The following is a 23,140-nucleotide window of genomic DNA, read 5'->3' on the forward strand; positions in this document are numbered from 1 at the left end:
AGCACGTAGAAGATTTGACACCAAGGATACCAAGCAATAAAGTGTTTTAAGTGTTATTTTTTCCCAATGTTCCTGCAAACACATCTTAAGGTGTGCAGCAGTATGAGGTTGTCGTGGTCACATTTTTTGTTTTAAAGTTCTCCACACATTCTCGGTTTTTCTGTTTGAGAAAAAAATTCAGGACTGCAGACAAGCCAGTCCAGTACTTTTCCCATTCACTTCCCTTTAATTATATTGCCGCACCACCTGAGTGCCAATAATACATTTATCATTTACTTTAATTCATGTTGCAGGATAAAGGTAAAGACAGGATATCAAAGTTTGACACCCTACGCCATTCTATTGCTGGCATCATCCGCTCACCAAAGTCTGTGCTGGGCTCCTCTGCAGTAAGTGCTATGTTTTGGTTCTTGACTTTTTAAACTGGTTGTGATTTACAGTAAATTACATTTTATAATACATTATAGTAATAACTGTAATGAGCCCACCTGCCATGGAGATTGGCAGCATGGCTCGTTTATGGAATCATGTTTTTTGTCAGATTGATGTCTAAGTTCCTCTGCAGCATCCACAGCGTGCAGCAGAGAAAGGTTATAGAAAAGGGATAGTGCATTAATTAAAATGATTAATTAAATTAATTAAAATTAAAATTGTCACATCATGGCAAGATACCTAGAGTACCTGCGACAACACAGTTCTTGAAAAAATGGAAAAAAGAACAAGCCAGGAGCAGCAATGCACGAGTAGCACCCCATCCTACTGGTGCGGCCTAGGGCTTACTCCAGAAAAGGACAGACACCTTTCCTTTGGTTCAATTTACTTGGTGGTTTCCTTGACTAGAGAAAAGCAGGTTGTTAACAGAGGAACTGTCAAATTATGAGAAAGAAATCATGATAAATAGAAACTTCTGCCTGAAGTGAAATAATGCCCAACAAGGCACATTGAGAAAGCAGAAGAAAGTGATTCCATAATTGAGCCCTGCAGCCGATCTCTATGGCAGGAGGGCTTGTTACAATAACAAATATATTGATGATGAATACTAATATGGTAGGTGTTCATAATGAGGTACTTGACTGGATATATCCGCTTCCCCTATTCTCTAGTTTTTTGATGTGATTTCCACCAGTGAAAAGCCGCTAAGTGAACAGGAATGGTATCATGGGGCAATACCCCGCACAGAAGCCCAGGAGCTGCTTAAGCAGCAGGGAGACTTCTTGGTACGGGAGAGTCATGGCAAACCCGGCGAGTATGTGCTCTCTGTCTTCTCAGATGGCCAGCGCAGACACTTCATTATTCAGTTTGCTGACGTAAGTACTGCCTCAGAAGTGTAGTAGAATATGTTCTACAAAATCTAAAAAGTAATAGGGTCATTCGTTTTTTTTCACTGGTCTTACAAACCCGATCTTCGAAAAAGTTGGGACATTGTATAAAAAATGGTGGTCCTTAGCCCGTCGACGGGCTAGGAATTTATATTATTGTGTTTCTCTGTATACTGTTACACCGTCAAATTATCATCGCTGCTAAACAAGGTACCTTTTGATAGCTTAAAATCTCTACTTTTTAGCAACGTAAACATTGAGCTTATTTTGTTTATAAGTTCTTTTAAAAACACAAAATAATTGTAGGTCTGATAAATTTCTGCCAGAAGTACAGCGTTTATATTTTGTAATATTATACTGCGGTACTTACATTAAAACCGACAGCATTTATACCAAACAAGTCAGTACAATCTCACCATCACATTTCTGCTGTTTGTTTTACTTCAAATACATCAGCATCCAAAATATCCCGGAAAAGTTTCATATCTGATAAAGCTCTGCCATCAATGCATAGCATGCAATGCATCAAAGCACTCGGTAAACAACACCACCGCGACAAATTTATAACAAACAAAAGCATGAGAGCTAAACCAGCGCATACCTGGATCTTTTATCTTCAATCTGAGTCCAAATTTATGTTCATTAGTCCTTCCATTCGAGATAAAATCCACTTTTTGTAAATGTTTACAAACACCGGTGGCCATTTTGGATTGTGGCAAGCATGTTTTATAACTTATAAAGTCAATAACACGCAAATATCGGCTTGTTTTGTAATGAGAAAGCACTCACAGTACTCAAAAACCCTCCATCTAACTGATACTGCTCAGTGTTTGGCTGTTATGTTGCGTAATACCTTTACAGCCAATGTAAAGACAGTATTCATCACACCACAAAATACTTGTTTTTCATTGGAGAAATGCAAAAATATTAGCATATTTTGCTTTTGATTGGAGGACCAGCTTATATCCCGCACATCTTTTTGCATTTAGCCTGTCGGATTAGTCTAAACAGCTGTACTTCACCAGCCGTCACCATGGATACAGATTACGCACGATTGAATGTGAACTACTGAGTCAGTAAAAGAGTCATTCTTCCCTCTTAGGGCTGATAATACAGTGTGATTCAATTCAAACGACTCAGGTCGTGAACAGTTCAACCGGCTGCCTGAATCATGTTACAAATGTTTCAGTTTATGTGTGTGTGCGCGCGGGGGGAAGGGAGGGGGGACTGGCTGCCTGTGAGAGAGTTCATCACTCCAAAAAACACTCAAATGTTATAAATAATGACTTTATAAAGTATAAATAATGCATTTTGCACATTTTATCTGCAGTATAATCTGTTTATTCTGAGTTGGAAAGCTTTGGAGAGATTTGGAGAGCAGCGGAGTGTGATGCCACTCCAGGTGCAATAACTCGAGATCAGAATGAGTTAGAGGTTTAAAATCTGGGCTGGTGACAGAAAACCCCTTTGGCTACAACTCTATAGTGTTGTGTAGGTGGTCTGCAGACCTCTGCAGTCCTACTTATACTCACTGAAACTTTGGATTTTCAAAAAAAATTTAAAAAGCGCCTACATTTTGGGGGGGGTTTTGTCATCATTTGATCATTGTAACATAACATCATGGCATTTGGCTGTGTTTTTCTGATACTTTAAAGGGTTTTCTATAACACTGAAGTATAATTTTTGTGTTATCTTATAAACTTTCTGAATGAGAAGCCTTAGAAACTAGGTATGTCTTTCAGGCGAAAAATGCACAAAAATAGGCTGGACTACCAAGGGGTTAAAAGAAGAATGTAATTTGTAAATTTTCTTAAATCTTTATTGAACTGACAAAATTAGAAATAAGATTTCGAAGTGTTTTCACTGATAAACTTCATTGCATTTTGTAAATAGAAACACATTTAGAATTTGATGCCTGCAACTCCACATTTTCAAGTTGAAAAGTTTATTGAACTTTAAAAAAACTGAATGTGTTTGCTTGACTGGCCTGCCTGCAGTCTAGTTTTGTCTCTTATTGAAAATGTATGGTGCAGCATGAAGAAACTGCAACCACGGACTGCAACCATGGAGAACTGCAACAATAAGTGTCCTCAGTTCCCAAATTATTAAAAAGTCTCATTAATAGCGAAGGTGATGGAACACTGGGGCAAACACACATCTGTCCCAACTTTTTTGTTGCAGGCATTCAATTCTAAATGTGTTTATATTTACACAATGCACTAAAGTTGATCACTGAAAACACTGGAAGTCTTTGGTAGATTCTTCTTTTGATTGTGTTTTACGAAACATCCCAACTTTTTGAAAATGGGGTTTGTAAATTTGTCTACATTTGATTGCGTCAGTACTTCTCAGAATACCTTTTTTACTCTCTTATTTTACAGAATCAGTATCGATTTGAGGGCACAGGATTTCCCACTATTCCCCAGTTGATTGAGCACCATTATGCTACAAAACAAGTTATTACCAAGAAGTCTGGGGTTGTTCTCTTAAATCCTGTCTTAAAGGTAAAAACACTCTACGATGAACTATGATGTTTTCTTGAAAAAAATGCTTTACATGTTCCCTACTCACTCTTTAGACCCAGGTGTTCAGATTTCTCTTTAAAGTGGTACAATATCCATATATTGCAGAAACTGTGAAAAGGTCAAAATGATTAACCACAATAGGGCTGCCGTGATTAGTTGACATAGTCGATGACGTTGACGCAAAAAATGTTTTGGAATACTTAAAACTGGCACAAAACAAAAAGGTGGTTTGTACACTGCAAAGCTTTGATGGTACCACAGGAGCACTAGCGCGATGTTGCACGTCTATATTGTTTTATTAAACATTTTAATCGCGGAGATCCTAGAATACCATATTCCCTAGCAAGTTCAGTTATGGTGCATGTTTACTTCTATATTGTTTTATTAAGCTTCTTAATCGTGGAGATTTTGGAATACTGTATTTCTTAGCGAGTTCAGTTAGGGCGCATTCACTTGCGCTGTGCACTTGCAGCGTTGGGCTCGCTATTTCTGCGGTTGCCGCAATGATCAATGTGCAAAAAACTTATCATATGAATTTGCTGTAATGCCGTAACGCTTATCACTTTGTTTACATCGCTTAGAATTTGAAGTAAGTTTTGAGTGAATGTGTAGTTTAGAATCTGGGTTCATTCTGTCTTTACCGTACGTTGGATTTAATGAGATGTGCCCACCTCTATTTTATTTCTGCTATAAGTGTAAGCACTTTGCTTTCTGTATGAAATGCCATAAACACATGTTGCACTTAATATGGAGCACTTGAGAATTTGATAATATGGACATAAACCCTGTGTACATTTAGTTTTGTGCCATATTATTATGCCATACAGTTTGTTGTTAAAATAAAAGAAGCTAAAATGAGATTCTGAATGAAAGTTTTTGAAGGAAAATTAATCGTTTGATTAATCGACTAATATAATAACAATATAATATAATATAATATAATATAATTAATATAATATAATATAATTAATATAATATAATATAATATAATATAATATAATATAATATAATAAATATAATATAATTAATATGATATGATATGATATGATATGATATGATATAATCGATAGAAAAATAGTCGTTAGTGGCAGCCCTAAACCACAATCAGTCTACTTACAGGTTTACTTTGTAATGTGGAAGTTCTTAAATCTGCAACAACCAACTAATAAATTTTTGTGCACAGGTTTTAAAAAACCCATGTCCTGAAAAGATGGGACATTTTGTAAAATGGAGTAAAAACAAGAACGGATGGTTTGCTGTTTCTTTAAAACATATATTTGTATTTTTTAAATCAAAACAAATTTTGAATTTCATGTCTGCAACAACAATACAAATTGGGGAAAGGTGGAAAAATAAAAGTGACAATTTTCCAAATATTCAAGTTACACTATTTTAAAACATTTCACAATAAAAATGGTGCATTGGGAGTGTCATTATTGGGTATAAAAGAAGGAACCATCGTCTTAGCCAGCAAAGTCGTGGCTCAGTACTTTTTTGCTGAAATTTAAGAAAAAATCTCAATGTGTTTAGGGCAAGGCCAGAAGCCATTGTTGAATGTGCCTGGCTTTTGAGAACTCAGTTGGCAATTGCATGTAAAACTGTCATGGCACTGTGATAAATATAATCACATGGGTTTGGGAAAATCATTGTCACTTAACACTGCTGCATCAAAAAATGCTACTTGAAACTTAATTATTCAAAGCCATAGAGAGCTGTGAAAAAGTATTTGCCCCTTCCCAATTGCTTCCATTTTGGCTTCTTTGCCACACTTATGTTTTAGATCATCACACTACTTTTAATATTAGACAAACATAACCCAAGTAAGGTAATTTTTTAAGATGATCTAATTTATTGAAGCTAAAAGTTATCCGAATATAGATGCAAAACAGTCATTGAGCATAAAGCATTGGGACTCCATTGAGAGACATTATTCATGAATGGAGAAAGCTTGGAATTGTGGTAAACCTGATGACACAATCAGGTCATCCTAAAAGAATACAGACAAACATCTAAAGAACTGCTGGCCACACTTGCCTCAGTTATGCTTCCACAGTAAGAAAGACACTGGGAAAAATGGCATCCATAAGAGAGTTACAAGTTGCATAACGCTGCTGACCAAAAAGAACAAAAAGGCTTGTCTCGCACTTGCCTAAAAACATCGAGATGACCTTGAAGACCAATATGTAAATTTTGTGTATGTTTGGTGCTGCTTTGTCTCTGCAGAACCTGGATGGCCTGTCATAATTAAGGTAACCATGAATTCGGCTCTCTGTCAGAAAATCCTGTAGGAGAAAGTCTGCCTGTTAGATCATAACCTAAAGCTTAAGCGCAGTTGAGTTATGCAGCAGAACAATGATCTTAAGCACACAAGCAGGTTCACTTCTAAAATTAAGGTTTAAGAGTGGCCACAGCAAATTCCTGACTTAAATCCCATTAAGATGCTGTGGCAGGTCCTTAAACTGGTAGTTCATGCTCAATAACCCCAAAAGATGACGTCTTGAGGGCAGCTTATGTTGCTCTAAAATCTCCATGTACTTTTCTTTATTAATGCTGCTATCACAGAAGTGTAAAGTAATCTTTAACAAGGGCCCTGGCACAACCCCATACCCTGGCTTTTGCTAATAACAGTTTGGATGGTCCTTTTCGTCTTTGGTCTGGAACAAATGGCATCTATTTCTTCCAAAAAAGAAAAAATCAGGAATACTGATTCGTCTGACCACAATACAGATTTACACTGTGTGATGGTCTGTTCCAGATGCCTCTAGAGTCCAGAGAACCAGACGCCAAATTTAGACCTGGTTGACATAAGGCTTCTTTTCTTCTTTAATTCTTTTTTATTCTTAGCATAAGGTTTGCCAAAGTAATACCCTACCCATGTGATTATATCAGCTATTGATGAATTACTGTTCTTGATGAAGTTCTGTCTGAGGTATTGCACATCATGGGTTTTCAGCTTAGGCCTCCTTCCTTGCCTTTTCACACTGAAGTTACTCCAGATTCCTTAAATCAATTAATCTAATCAATTAATAATTTCAATAATTTGTGTACCACGAACCTTAAATTGCTTCTGTCCCAACTTTTTGGAATGCGTTGCAGGTGTGAAATTAAGGAATGGATGATATTAACAAATTAAATCAGGTCGACCAGATAAAGGAATAGGTAAAATGATTAAAAATTAAAAGTTTAATTCTTGAATGCTTCAAAAAAGTTGTGTGTGTAAACTGTCTATTTCAGATCATTAAAACAAATAACACACAGCACAAATAACATATACTTAATGTTTTATTTTTGTAACATTACAAATTTGATGCCTCAGCATGAACTGAGACAGGACCAAATTAACATTTTACGCCCTAATTAAAATCCTAAAAAGATCTTATGCAAATAGCAAATTGTTTTAACTGAAACTAAAACTAATGGATGTTATGATGCTTATCAGTGTATGTGTGTATGTCTTTTTAGGACAAAAAATGGATTCTTAATCATGAGGATGTCATTCTTGGGGACCTGTTAGGAAAAGTAAGTCATTTTTTGTTATTTAATTAAATATATACTTCTTGCAGCATTTGCCTCTAAGGTTTTTATCTAATAATTTACATTGTTGTCCAATTCAGTCAGTCCAAAGTCAGTTTGGATAAAAATGCCTGTTAAATGTTATAAATGTCAAATGTAACTTTTATAAACTTTGTGTAGGGCAACTTTGGTGAAGTCTTTAAAGGAATGTTGAGAGATAAGACTTCTGTGGCTGTGAAGACTTGTAAAGAAGATCTTCCACAAGACCTTAAGATCAAGTTTCTTTCAGAGGCTAGGTAAATGTACATTGTGCAAAAGTTTTGGGCAGGTATGCTGCAAAGTAAGAATGCTTTTAAAAATAGAAGTGTTTGTAGAAGTATTTAACAAAATGCAAAGTGAAGGAGCTTAATTTAAAAGTTAATTTTATATATAATGTGTCTGAATGAAACACCTAAATACAATGATTAGGAGTGTGTTTATAGTTGTCAGCTTTGGTTTGATTAACTCTGTGCGATTACTGCTACTACTGATTAGTGCAGCTTGTTACAGTAAGTGTAAACACTTCCTTTTAAACTCACTTTCTCAAGAGGTCTCAATCCGCTTGTTTGGTGCGCACCAGTGTTTCTAAACGGATTCTGGTGCCATTTGTTCCAGGTATGAACACAATATGAACCAAAGGCATCTAAACAAACCAAACACAGGACATAATGTCACAAGATGTAAGACTAAACATGCCAGGACTGAAATGTTTCAGTGTATAATTTTTCTGTTTGGTCCAGAACAAGGAAACTGATTTACAATTATAGACACACCCTGTCCATATAGTGTAAGTGTGTGTATGTATACACACATACAGCGGGGACCAAAAATGTATACACACTTCAATAAAAGACAAACCTATATAAATACATTTAGGGAAGGTGCTAAGGTGGGGCAGCGGTAAAACACGCTAGCAGACCAGAGCTGATATCTCGAACTCGTGACTTCAAATCTCAGCTCTGGTACTGGCAGACTGGGCGCCTACATGAACAATGATTGGCTTGTTTGTAGGGAGGGTGCTGGAGAGGATTCCTCATAGCTAATGCAAATACTATCTCTGCTGGCTGATTGATGGCGCCTGCACAGAGATATGGGATAAGGGTGTGACTCTTCATGCACAAAGCTGATCCACATATGAACCCGCCTCGTGCAGAAAAAAAGATGCAGTTGCCTACTGCACACATGTCGGAGGGGGTCACGGCTTTCCTTGAAGTCAGCATCAGTACAGAGAAAGTGTAATGCAATCGGGTAATTGGATACGACTAGATTGGGAGGGGAAAAAAAGGGATAATGTTCCAAGTCACCTTCAAACATCATATCAGATATAGCTACCATACTTTGATTCAACTTTGAAGAAGTCCATATATAACATCTGTAAGTGTGTATACCTTTTTTGTTTCCCAGTGTGTGTGTATTTACACATCTACATTCATTTATTGTTTTTATTTTATTTTATATGGAGCCTGTCTGAAAATTTTTGGTGTCTTAAAATTCTGTATGCTTTTCTGGATTTTTATGTTTGCCACATTTTAATTCTTTTTTAGGATCCTTAAGCAATATGATCATCCCAACATTGTGAAGCTAATAGGTATCTGCACACAAAGACAGCCAATTTATATAGTGATGGAACTTGTCCCAGGTACACTATCATCTCTAAGATAAACATTTTACATGTGTTGTATACAACTTTTAATGATACAGTGAAGTTTAGTTTTTTTTTTTCTTTATGAACAGGGGGTGACTTTCTGTCCTTTTTGAGAAAGAAGAAGGAAGACCTCAAGACAAAGCAATTGGTAAAATTTGCTCTAGATGCTGCTGCAGGAATGGCCTACTTGGAGCTTAAAAACTGTATCCATAGGTAAGAAGCCCTATAGTGAATCATTACAAACCCATTTCTGTATGTTGTCGTCAGCTGTAAATGCCTTTAATAGCAATAATGAACATTGGAAAAATTATAACTAGGTGAAATTAAAATAAAACATGGGATGTTAGCTAATTGCACTGCAGGGGCTGCAGGATATGTGTAGAGGACTCCAGCCTTTGTTTTATTTAGTGTTAATTTTTTTTGCTGAAAAATTCTGACATTGTTTTAGAAGGTTTTTAAATCTTGTCTACAGGGCTGTCTTAGTAACCATAATACCCCAAAATTTGTCACAACAGATTGTTAATACTAATTCTAAACGAACAGCTGTTTTTAACAGATGAATAATAAGTAGTTAATTATATTTATGAACTGCTGTGAAGTAAAAAGAATAAAGGTCTTTGTCCCAAGTCCCTCAAAAGCTTATATATACACTGATCAGCTATAACATTAAAACCACCTCCTTGTTTCTACACTCACTGTCCACCACTTACCATATAGGAGCACTTTGTAGTTCTACAATTACTGACTGTAGTCCATCTGTTTCTCTGCATAATTTTTGCTTTCACCCTGTTCTTTAATGGTCAGGACTCTCCCAGGACCCACGTAGAGCAGGTATTATTTAGGTGGTGGAACATTCTCAGCACTGCAATGACATGGTGGTGGTGTGTTAGTGTGTGTTGTGCTGGTGTGAGTGGATAAGACACAGCAGCGCTGCTGGAGTTTTTAAATACTGTGTCCACTCATTGTCCACTCTATTAGACACTCCTACCTAGTTGGTCCACCTTGTAGATGTAAAGTCAGAGACGATTGCTCATCTATTGCCGCTGTTTGAGTTGGTCATCTTTGAGACCTTCATCAGTGGTCATAGGAAGCTGCCCATGGGGCGCTGTTGTCTGGATGTTTTTGGTTGGTGGACTATTCTTAGTCCAGAATTGACAGTGAGGTGTTTAAAAACTCCATCAGCATTACTGTGTCTTATGAACTTATACCAGCACAACACACACTAACACACCACCACCATGTCACTGCAGTGCTGAGAATGATCCACCATCCAAATAATACCTGCCCTGTAGTGGTCCTGTGGGGGTCCTGACCATTAAAGAACATCATGAAAGGGGGATAACAAAGTATATAGAGAAACAGATGGACTACAGTCACTAATTGTAAAACTACAAAGTGCTTCTATATGGTAAGTGGAGCTGATAAAATAGTAAGTGTAGAAACAAGGATTTAATGTTATGGCTGATTATTTAGTGGTTTTAATGTTATGGCTGATCAGTGTGTGTGTATGTATATATATATATATATATATATATATATATATATATATATATATATATATATATATATATATATATTAGGGCTGTCGAAGTTAACGCGATAATAACGCATTAACGCGATTTCAATTTAACGCGATTAAAAATAATAGTGCCGTTAACGCAAATTCTAGTTAATGTTGAGACTTGACTGGTAGAACTACAACGCTCGGATACATTATGTTAACATTATGTTAAAACAAACGTTTTAATGTCGGACTTGCCACCGTTTTTCATTTGCGGTTTGTTAGCATAATGTAACCGAGCGTTGTAGTGATGCACTTATAAAGAAATAAATACACGCTATATTCACAAGTTGTCGGGAGCAGAACACTTTTATTAACTTATTCTGTTAAGGTACCAAATACCGGAAAGCTGAGTCAAGCACGTTAGTCCATGAACTATGGAAGCCCCAAAGGGTCAAAACACACTCACTTCGTGTAGAAACGGCCATCAAACCATTGTCACAATACAACCACAGAAAAGTCTGTTACAATAACTACGCCTTATCCCACCTAAAGCACCGCTGATCTACAATGTTTGCTGATGGAGAAATTCTAAACTACAATCTGACATTTACTGCCTAGTATGTGAGTGAATAAAACTCCCTTACAGTTTTCTCTTGTCCCAGCAGTTTTTAACATCAGTACATTTAGCATAAAATGTGTTCACCATTTTAATTGTAACATTTCACATAAAAATCCTTGTTTTCTATAACATTTACACAGATTTTTTTAAATGCGATTAATCGCGATTAACTATATGAAATTCTGAGATTAATCGCGATTAAAAATTTTAATCGTTTGACAGCCCTAATATATATACAGGGGTTGGACAATGAAACTGAAACACCTGGTTTTAGACCACAATAATTTATTAGTATGGTGTAGGGCCTCCTTTTGCGGCCAATACAGCGTCAATTCGTCTTGGAAATGACATATACAAGTCCTGCACAGTGGTCAAAGGGATTTTAAGCCATTCTTCTTGCAGGATAGTGGCCAGGTCACTACGTGATGCTGGTGGAGGAAAACGTTTCCTGACTCGCTTTTCACCCTGTTCTTTAATGGTCAGGACTCTCCCAGGACCCACGTAGAGCAGGTATTATTTAGGTGGTGGAACATTCTCAGCACTGCAATGACATGGTGGTGGTGTGTTAGTGTGTGTTGTGCTGGTGTGAGTGGATAAGACACAGCAGCGCTGCTGGAGTTTTTAAATACTGTGTCCACTCATTGTCCACTCTATTAGACACTCCTACCTAGTTGGTCCACCTTGTAGATGTAAAGTCAGAGACGATTGCTCATCTATTGCCGCTGTTTGAGTTGGTCATCTTTGAGACCTTCATCAGTGGTCATAGGAAGCTGCCCATGGGGCGCTGTTGTCTGGATGTTTTTGGTTGGTGGACTATTCTTAGTCCAGAATTGACAGTGAGGTGTTTAAAAACTCCATCAGCATTACTGTGTCTTATGAACTTATACCAGCACAACACACACTAACACACCACCACCATGTCACTGCAGTGCTGAGAATGATCCACCATCCAAATAATACCTGCCCTGTAGTGGTCCTGTGGGGGTCCTGACCATTAAAGAACATCATGAAAGGGGGATAACAAAGTATATAGAGAAACAGATGGACTACAGTCACTAATTGTAAAACTACAAAGTGCTTCTATATGGTAAGTGGAGCTGATAAAATAGTAAGTGTAGAAACAAGGATTTAATGTTATGGCTGATTATTTAGTGGTTTTAATGTTATGGCTGATCAGTGTGTGTGTATGTATATATATATATATATATATATATATATATATATATATATATATATATATATATATATATATTAGGGCTGTCGAAGTTAACGCGATAATAACGCATTAACGCGATTTCAATTTAACGCGATTAAAAATAATAGTGCCGTTAACGCAAATTCTAGTTAATGTTGAGACTTGACTGGTAGAACTACAACGCTCGGATACATTATGTTAACATTATGTTAAAACAAACGTTTTAATGTCGGACTTGCCACCGTTTTTCATTTGCGGTTTGTTAGCATAATGTAACCGAGCGTTGTAGTGATGCACTTATAAAGAAATAAATACACGCTATATTCACAAGTTGTCGGGAGCAGAACACTTTTATTAACTTATTCTGTTAAGGTACCAAATACCGGAAAGCTGAGTCAAGCACGTTAGTCCATGAACTATGGAAGCCCCAAAGGGTCAAAACACACTCACTTCGTGTAGAAACGGCCATCAAACCATTGTCACAATACAACCACAGAAAAGTCTGTTACAATAACTACGCCTTATCCCACCTAAAGCACCGCTGATCTACAATGTTTGCTGATGGAGAAATTCTAAACTACAATCTGACATTTACTGCCTAGTATGTGAGTGAATAAAACTCCCTTACAGTTTTCTCTTGTCCCAGCAGTTTTTAACATCAGTACATTTAGCATAAAATGTGTTCACCATTTTAATTGTAACATTTCACATAAAAATCCTTGTTTTCTATAACATTTACACAGATTTTTTTAAATGCGATTAATCGCGATTAACTATATGAAATTCTGAGATTAATCGCGATTAAAAATTTTAATCGTTTGACAGCCCTAATATATATACAGGGGTTGGACAATGAAACTGAAACACCTGGTTTTAGACCACAATAATTTATTAGTATGGTGTAGGGCCTCCTTTTGCGGCCAATACAGCGTCAATTCGTCTTGGAAATGACATATACAAGTCCTGCACAGTGGTCAAAGGGATTTTAAGCCATTCTTCTTGCAGGATAGTGGCCAGGTCACTACGTGATGCTGGTGGAGGAAAACGTTTCCTGACTCGCTTCTCCAAAACACCCCAAAGTGGCTCAATAATATTTAGATCTGGTGCAGGCCATGGGAGATGTTCAACTTCACTTTCATGTTCATCAAACCAATCTTTCACCAGTCTTGCTGTGTGTATTGGTGCATTGTCATCCTGATACACGGCACCGCCTTCAGGATACAATGTTTGAACCATTGGATGCACATGGTCCTCCAGAATGGTTCGGTAGTCCTTGGCAGTGACGCGCCCATCTAGCACAAGTATTGGGCCAAGGGAATGCCATGATATGGCAGCCCAAACCATCACTGATCCACCCCCATGCTTCACTCTGGGCATGCAACAGTCTGGGTGGTACGCTTCTTTGGGGCTTCTCCACACCGTAACTCTCCCGGATGTGGGGAAAACAGTAAAGGTGGACTCATCAGAGAACAATACATGTTTCACATTGTCCACAGCCCAAGATTTGCGCTCCTTGCACCATTGAAACCGACGTTTGGCATTGGCACGAGTGACCAAAGGTTTGGCTATAGCAGCCCGGCCGTGTATATTGACCCTGTGGAGCTCCCGACGGACAGTTCTGGTGGAAACAGTAGAGTTGAGGTGCACATTTAATTCTGCCGTGATTTGGGCAGCCGTGGTTTTATGTTTTTTGGATACAATCCGGGTTAGCACCCGAACATCCCTTTCAGACAGCTTCCTCTTGCGTCCACAGTTAATCCTGTTGGATGTGGTTTGTCCTTCTTGGTGGTATGCTGACATTACCCTGGATACCATGGCTCTTGATACATCACAAAGACTTGCTGTCTTGGTCACAGATGCTCCAGCAAGACGTGCACCAACAATTTGTCCTCTTTTGAACTCTGGTATGTCACCCATAATGTTGTGTGCATTGCAATATTTTGAGCAAAACTGTGCTCTTACCCTGCTAATTGAACCTTCACACTCTGCTCTTACTGGTGCAATGTGCAATTAATGAAGATTGGCCACCAGACTGGTCCAATTTAGCCATGAAACCTCCCACACTAAAATGACAGGTGTTTCAGTTATTTTGTCCAACCCCTGTATATATACAGTGTATCACAAAAGTGAGTACACCCCTCACATTTCTGCAAATATTTCATTATATCTTTTCATGGGACAACACTATAGACATGAAACTTGGATATAACTTAGAGTAGTCAGTGTACAGCTTGTATAGCAGTGTAGATTCACTGTCTTCTGAAAATAACTCAACACAGCCATTAATGTCTAAATAGCTGGCAACATAAGTGAGTACACCCCACTGTGAACATGTCCAAATTGTGCCCAAATGTGTCGTTGTCCCTCCCTGGTGTCATGTGTCAAGGTCCCAGGTGTAAATGGGGAGCATGGCTGTTAAATTTGGTGTTTTGGGTACAATTCTCTCATACTGGCCACTAGATATTCAACATGGCACCTCATGGCAAAGAACTCTCTGAGGATGTGAGAAATAAAATTGTTGCTCTCCACAAAGATGGCCTGGGCTATAAGAAGATTGCTAACACCCTGAAACTGAGCTACAGCATGGTGGCCAAGGTCATACAGCGGTTTTCCAGGACAGGTTCCACTCGGAACAGGCTTCGCCAGGGTCGACCAAAGAAGTTGAGTCCACGTGTTCGGCGTCATATCCAGAGGTTGGCTTTAAAAAATAGACACATGAATGCTGCCAGCATTGCTGCAGAGGTTGAAGACGTGGGAGGTCAGCCTGTCAGTGCTCAGACCATACGCCGCACACTGCATCAACTCGGTCTGCATGGTCGTCATCCCAGAAGGAAGCTGACGCACAAGAAAGCCCGCAAACAGTTTGCTGAAGACAAGCAGTCCAAGAACATGGATTACTGGAATGCCCTGTGGTCTGACGAGACCAAGATAAACTTGTTTGGCTCAGATGGTGTCCAGCATGTGTGGCGGCGCCCTGGTGAGAAGTACCAAGACAACTGTATCTTGCCTACAGTCAAGCATGGTGGTGGTAGCATCATGGTCTTGGGCTGCATGAGTGTTGCTGGCACTGGGGAGCTGCAGTTCATTGAGGGAAACATGAATTCCAACATGTACTGTGACATTCTGAAACAGAGCATGATCCCCTCCCTTCGAAAACTGGGCCTCATGGCAGTTTTCCAACAGGATAACGACCCCAAACACAACCTCCAAGATGACAACTGCCTTTCTGAGGAAGCTGAAGGTAAAGGTGATGGACTAAACCCAATTGAGCACCTGTGGCGCATCCTCAAGTGGAAGGTGGAGGAGTTCAAGGTGTCTAACATCCACCAGCTCCGTGATGTCATCATGGAGGAGTGGAAGAGGATTCCAGTAGCAACCTGTGCAGCTCTGGTGAATTCCATGCCCAGGAGGGTTAAGGCAGTGCTGGATAATAATGGTGGTCACACAAAATATTGACACTTTGGGCACAATTTGGACATGTTCACTGTGGGGTGTACTCACTTATGTTGCCAGCCATTTAGACATTAATGGCTGTGTGTTGAGTTATTTTCAGAAGAGAGTAAATCTACACTGCTATACAAGTTGTACACTGACTACTCTAAGTTATATCCAAGTTTTATTTCTATAGTGTTGTCCCATGAAAAGATATAATAAAATATTTGCAGAAATGTGAGGGGTGTACTCACTTTTGTGATACACTGTATATATATATATATATATATATATATATATATACTGTATATATATATATATACAGTATATGTGTATATTTACATTTTCAGCATTTAGCAGACGCTTTTTATCCAAAGCGACTTACACACTGAGCGGAACACAATGAGCAATTGAGGGTTAAGGGCCTTGCTCAGGGACCCAACAGTGGCAACTTGGTGGTGGCGGGGCTTGAACCGGCAACCTTCTGTTTACTAGTCCAGTACCTTAACCACTGAGCTATCACTGGCCCTATATATTTATATTTATATATATATCTATATATTTATATATATATGTATATATATACAGTGTATCACAAAAGTGAGTACACCCCTCACATTTCTGCAGATATTTAAGTATATCTTTTCATGGGACAACACTGACAAAATGACACTTTGACACAATGAAAAGTAGTCTGTGTGCAGCTTATATAACAGTGTAAATTTATTCTTCCCTCAAAATAACTCAATATACAGCCATTAATGTCTAAACCACCGGCAACAAAAGTGAGTACACCCCTTAGTGAAAGTTCCTGAAGTGTCAATATTTTGTGTGGCCACCATTATTTCTTAGAACTGCCTTAACTCTCCTGGGCATGGAGTTTACCAGAGCTTCACAGGTTGCCACTGGAATGCTTTTCCACTCCTCCATGACGACATCACGGAGCTGGCGGATATTCGAGACTTTGCGCTCCTCCACCTTCCGTTTGAGGATGCCCCAAAGATGTTCTATTGGGTTTAGGTCTGGAGACATGCTTGGCCAGTCCATCACCTTTACTCTCAGCCTCTTCAATAAAGCAGTGGTCGTCTTAGAGGTGTGTTTGGGGTCATTATCATGCTGGAACACTGCCCTGCGACCCAGTTTCCGGAGGGAGGGGATCATTCTCTGCTTCAGTATTTCACAGTACATATTGGAGTTCATGTGTCCCTCAATGAAATGTAACTCCCCAACACCTGCTGCACTCATGCAGCCCCAGACCATGGCATTCCCACCACCATGCTTGACTGTAGGCATGACACACTTATCTTTGTACTCCTCACCTGATTGCCGCCACACATGCTTGAGACCATCTGAACCAAACAAATTAATCTTGGTCTCATCAGACCATAGGACATGGTTCCAGTAATCCATGTCCTTTGTTGACATGTCTTCAGCAAACTGTTTGTGGGCTTTCTTGTGTAGAGACTTCAGAAGAGGCTTCCTTCTGGGGTTACAGCCATGCAGACCAGTTTGATGGAGTGTGTGGCGTATGGTCTGAGCACTGACAGGCTGACCCCCCACCTTTTCAATCTCTGCAGCAATGCTGACAGCACTCCTGCGCCTATCTTTCAAAGACAGCAGTTGGATGTGACGCTGAGCACGTGCACTCAGCTTCTTTGGACGACCAACGCGAGGTCTGTTCTAAGTGGACCCTGCTCTTTTAAAACGCTGGATGATCTTGGCCACTGTGCTGCAGCTCAGTTTCAGGGTGTTGGCATCTTCTTGTAGCCTTGGCCATCTTCATGTAGCGCAACAATTCGTCTTTTAAGATCCTCAGAGAGTTCTTTGCCATGAGGTGCCATGTTGGAACTTTCAGTGACCAGTATGAGAGAGTGTGAGAGCTGTACTACTAAATTGAACACACCTGCTCCCTATGCACACCTGAGACCTAGTAACACTAACAAATCACATGACATTTTGGAGGGAAAATGACAAGCAGTGCTCAATTTGGACATTTAGGGGTGTAGTCTCTTAGGGGTGTACTCACTTTTGTTGCCGGTGGTTTAGACATTAATGGCTGTATATTGAGTTATTTTGAGGGAAGAATAAATTTACACTGTTATATAAGCTGCACACAGACTACTTTTCATTGTGTCAAAGTGTCATTTTGTCAGTGTTGTCCCATGAAAAGATATACTTAAATATCTGCAGAAATGTGAGGGGTGTACTCACTTTTGTGATACACTGTATATATGTGTGTGTGTATATACATATGTGTGTGTGTCTGTGTGTTCAAGCACATACAGTATATGGTGAAGGTGTGTATAGGTTGCCAACGTTTAGCTCCAGTGCACTTTTTTTATTACATTTTACGTCCTGTACAGAGCTTTGTTACAATACAGTCTTTAGTTTATATCTTAGCTCAGTTTGCATTGTTTTCTACTTTTACATAAAATGTCTTTTAGATGTCTTTAGATAAATCATGTGTAACCTGAAACTACCTGCCTTGTAATAAATGTAACCAAAGTGTAAAACATGACTATACAATCCTAATAAACAAACAAATACAAACACTGATTTATGCCTGTGCCCTGAATAGTGTGAAATGAAACCATTTAAAATAGATTTGCCTTAGTGAAATAACAACTTCAATAAAAAAAAAATTCTACAGGGACCTGGCTGCACGGAACTGCTTGGTGGGAGAAAACAACTTGTTAAAGATCAGTGACTTTGGGATGTCAAGACAGGAGGATGACGGGATTTACTCATCATCTGGCCTCAAGCAGATTCCTATAAAGTGGACTGCACCAGAAGCGCTTAATTATGGTAAATTTGTTTGCATAAATCCTCTAAAGCTAAAGATCTACAGTACTTAGGAGTTTTTTTGTTAATATTCAGTAATAGCATATTTTCTATTTACGGAGGCTAATTAAGCAGATAAGTGTTTTTGGTTACATGTACAAACCTAATTTTCAGAAGAATTGGCGTAGTTTGCAAAACTTTATTTTTCTAATAAAACTACAAAGAAATTACTTTAAATGTTTTGGCTGACCTAATTGATTGTATTTTGTAAATATAAACAAATTATAAATCAGATGCCTGCAACACACACTCACACACAATAGTTGGGACTGGGTTAAAAAAAGAGTGAAAAGTTCAGAGAATATTCACACTAGACCATTTTGAAACATTTTAATAAAAAGGTTCATTAGTGACAGATGAAGGTATCACTATCGCTTATTAAAGCTGAGCTTTTAGTGGATCCTTATTTTATACATAAGGATGGGTTGTGGCTTGCCACGCCAAATGTGAAAGAATTATCAATCAGTTCAAAAAGAAAATTTCTCAACACAAGATAATTCAGGTCTACTGTACATAATGTTCTGAAAGGATTCAGGGAATCTAAAGAAATCTCTGTGTAGGGCAAGACTGGAATGACTGTTACATGTGCATGTGCATTTCAGATGACAGTGCATGAGAAACCGTGATGCTACTGTGATGAACATAGCCCCATGGACTCAGGAGTATTTCAGAAAGCTGTTGTCACTTGCTCCTGCTGCATCAAAAAATGCAACCTGAAGCTTTATTGTAAATATAAAAAAACATAAATCAGTTCTCTGGGCCTAAGCTAATCTCAGAAAGAATGTGAAAACGTATGCTGTGTTTCAGCTTGTTTTCAAGGAAAAACAGATGTTGAGTTTTTTTGTGCCAAACCGTCCAGTCTTTTACTAGCAAAAGGTGTTGGGTATTATGGTGATGTGTCTAAAATAAAAATATACAACTAGAGTTCTCAATAAACAGAGATAGAATATTAATAGAGGCATACAAACAATTTTGATAATGAAAAAAATTTAGTTCTCTAGTTTTTTTAGTTTAAATGAAAAACGTCTAGTTTTCTTGGTAAATAAAATAATTTAACGCCCTTTTTTTGTGAAAAAGCTTTCAGCTTTTTTATATGATCAAATAACTTTCACACTTCACAGAGCTATGTCCCAGAACTCTGCTGGCTTATACAGATACCTTATAGGAGTGGTTAAGTTGTTTAAAATGTACTTATACCTATTGCCCTTTTGGTGCAATAAAAGAGTCTCCTCTCTCAGATACGGTGACAGTTCCTTAGTTCGATACAACCAGTTCCATATATTGAAACCTACTTCCAAATATATTGAAACCTACTGCTAGTCTGATGCAAGTTGGGTCAGCAATTTTATGTAGGGTTTGAATAAATGTGCAATGGCAGTATTAACAAAATGTACTACTTTTAAATTCTACTTTAAACTATCTAAACTAAATTGTTCTGAATTGCTTGCTCCTCACTTGCATGTTCTCCCCGTGTCCGGTTTCCACCGGGTGCTCCGGTTTCCTCCCACAGTCCAAAGACATGCAAGTGAGGTGAATTGGAAAAACAAAATTGTCCAAGACTGTGTTCGATATAACTTTGTGAACTGATTAATCTTGTGTAATGCGTAACTGCCGTTCCTGTCATGAATGTAACCAAAGTGTAAAGACATGACGACATGAAAATCCTAATAAACAAACAAATAATTTGAGTTTTGACATGGATGTCAATTTTCTACAGGGAGATACAGCTCAGAAAGTGATGTGTGGAGCTATGGGATCCTGCTGTGGGAGACATTCAGTTTGGGGGTGTGTCCTTATCCAGGCATGACCAACCAGCAAGCCCGTGAACAAGTTGAAAAAGGTATATGGGGTTTTGTTCAGCCTTTTCAGACACCTTTACATGCAATGGCTTATTTTGGAAAGGCAAATTTCTAAAACTTTAATTTTATCTTGGTGTTTCTTTTGATGTATAGGTTTGATAGTGTTCATCTATAATTTCTGTTTAAAAATGTTTATAATGTTTATGCTGAAAACTTAAAGTGGATTTCAAAAGTCAAGTCAAAATTCAAGCAAACTTTCTGTTGAAAATGTTGTGATGCAGGTTACAGAATGACATGCCCCCAAAAGTGCCCAGAAGAGGTCTACAGGGTCATGCAGAGGTGCTGGGATTACAAGCCTGAAAATCGGCCAAAGTTTGCTGAAATTCACAGGGAACTGTCTTTAATCAAGAAAAAATAGCTGCAATTTTATTAATGGTTAAAAAAGCCACAAGCATACATTTCATCTAAGTGGTTTGCCACTTACTAACAAAGATTCTGTTCTTTTATGTCAGTTTATACCCCTTTAGATTTAACTGTGTGGATATCTTATAATATTACTAAATTACCTTTGCATCTGTGACCTATGGAACAGTTATTTTTAAGCCATTACTCTTAAAATATTGGCTTTTCTGTTCATGTAAAAAAATGTCAGTATTTCTACCAAATACTATCAGCTACATCTTTCTTAATAAATAAATGTGACCTGCCATGTGGGTAATAATTATGGCACTAGAGAACCGCAAAGAAAATGTACAGTTCAGATTGTTTCCAAGTGATTAAGTTACTATCATTTCGGGACACCAAATTGCTTTGTTTAAGCCACTTGGATTTCAATCAACTCACCCTTACTTGTAGTTTTGCTAATACGTTAATTAGTTGACTGAATAATAATAGTGTTTAAACTCAACAAACCACTCTTAACTTAAAAAGACAACCAAGTGTAGTCATTATTTTGAGTTATACTTGCTGCACATACACACATACTAATGCATACCTAAAAGCCCAGTCAGAAATAATGTGGTACAAATGTATGTGGATATCTTATCATACATCCCACATCCAAAAGTGTGTCTGGAACTTTGTTCTCATTTAATCAAAATAGCATTTTTAAGGTCTGAAAAGATGGTGCACAACAAGCTAGACATTCTAGTTTATCTGGGAATTTCATTTCTTTTATATGAAACCACGTCTTGCACACAGGGGCATTGTTATGCAAAGGGTCTTTTCCAAACTGTTGACACAAAGAAACAGTCGCTATTACACACATGTAATTGGGCGATGCTATATGACTAAATTGGGAGTAAAGTTGGGGGAAAATGCAAAAAATAAATATATAAATAAATTTAATAATATAAGGGTTGTCCACATATGTTTGACCATAAAACTTTTGGTATTTTCTTTGTTTTTACTCAAGGTTAATTTTTTAAGGCTGAAGCATACTATTTGAAATATGCAAGTGCTGCCTGACACTTTAGCCAATGTTGAATGCATTTGAGAGCTCAATCTTTGGAAGCCAAAGATTCAGGTTGATTGTATAAACCTAGTAGCTTGTTTGTATTATTTTTACTGCAGTACTGTTCTTTAGGTCCCCTGGTTTTATTTGAAAGGCATTTAACTACATCGATCAACCACAACATTAAAACCACCTCCTTGTTTCTACACTCACTGTCCATTTTATTAGCTACACTTACCATATAGAAACACACCATGTAGTCCATCTGTTTCTCTGCATGCTTTGTTAGCCCCCTTTCACCCTGTTCTTCAATGGTCAGGACTCTCCCAGGACCACTACAGAGCAGGTAAATAATATCCAGCCAACAGCGCCCCGTCGGCACCATCCTGTGACTACTGATGAAGGTCTAGAAGATGACCAACTCAAACAGCAGCAATAGATGAGCGATCGTCTCTGACTTTACATCTACAAGGTGGACCAACTAGGTAGGAGTGTCTAATAGGACTGTGAGTGGACACGGTATTAACAAAAAATCCAGCATCGCTGCTGTGTCTGATCCACTCATAACAGCACAACACACACTAACACACGACCACCATGTCATTGTCACTGCAGTGCTGAGAATGATCCACCACCTAAATAATACCTGCTCTGTGGTGGTCTTGTGGGGGTCCTGACCAGGCTAACAAAGCATGCAGAGAAACAGATGGACTACAGTCAGTAATTGTAGAACTACAAAGTGTTTCTATATGATAAGTGGAGCTGAAAAAATAGTGTTGAAACAAGGAGGTGGTTTTAATGTTATGGCTGATTGGTGTATATATAATAACATTTTAAACAAATTACCAAAACCAACCATTTTGTGTGTGTATAAGAAACACAATAAAACAATGATCTTACAGGGGTGGGCATTTAAAATTTCTAATAGTAATTAAATATTTAATTAGAATCACTTATCATCATTACTATTTTGACAGTTAGATTATCTGTTTTTGGAGCATCCAGCAAAAACACCCAACAGAATGAAAAATAATGTATAGTGAAAATTATTGATGCATATCAAACAATAACTACTAAGAATTTGAAAGAAGAATTTTAATAATATAATAAATTGCCAGTAGGTTCCAAAGAGACTACCACTTCTACCACATTTGCATGGTTGTATGCAAAAGTTTAGGCACCCCATACGTAGTTGTTTTTGACCAGGTAAATAATAGAAAAGATTATGAAAATAATTTAAATAAAACTTAAATGAA

The 23,140-nt window shown here is 38.0% G+C and overlaps 1 protein-coding gene across 1 annotated transcript in view; it reads left to right on the plus strand.

Moving 5' to 3' along the window:
• The window catches only part of fer (fer (fps/fes related) tyrosine kinase), a 75,666-nt gene extending 53,621 nt beyond the window's left edge, over positions 1 to 22,045 (plus strand). Inside the window, exons 10-19 of the mRNA XM_062988279.1 lie at positions 294 to 389; positions 1,104 to 1,307; positions 3,701 to 3,823; positions 7,307 to 7,363; positions 7,538 to 7,653; positions 8,941 to 9,035; positions 9,131 to 9,254; positions 18,442 to 18,596; positions 20,350 to 20,472; positions 20,713 to 22,045. Coding sequence (XP_062844349.1) covers positions 294 to 389; positions 1,104 to 1,307; positions 3,701 to 3,823; positions 7,307 to 7,363; positions 7,538 to 7,653; positions 8,941 to 9,035; positions 9,131 to 9,254; positions 18,442 to 18,596; positions 20,350 to 20,472; positions 20,713 to 20,849 — 1,230 coding nt within the window. The 3' untranslated portion in view covers positions 20,850 to 22,045. The remainder of the gene's footprint in view (positions 1 to 293; positions 390 to 1,103; positions 1,308 to 3,700; positions 3,824 to 7,306; positions 7,364 to 7,537; positions 7,654 to 8,940; positions 9,036 to 9,130; positions 9,255 to 18,441; positions 18,597 to 20,349; positions 20,473 to 20,712) is intronic.
• The last annotated feature ends 1,095 nt before the right edge of the window (positions 22,046 to 23,140 follow it).

This window comes from Trichomycterus rosablanca, chromosome 26 (genome assembly GCF_030014385.1).
Source record: "Trichomycterus rosablanca isolate fTriRos1 chromosome 26, fTriRos1.hap1, whole genome shotgun sequence".
Classification (NCBI taxonomy): Eukaryota; Metazoa; Chordata; class Actinopteri; order Siluriformes; family Trichomycteridae; genus Trichomycterus; species Trichomycterus rosablanca.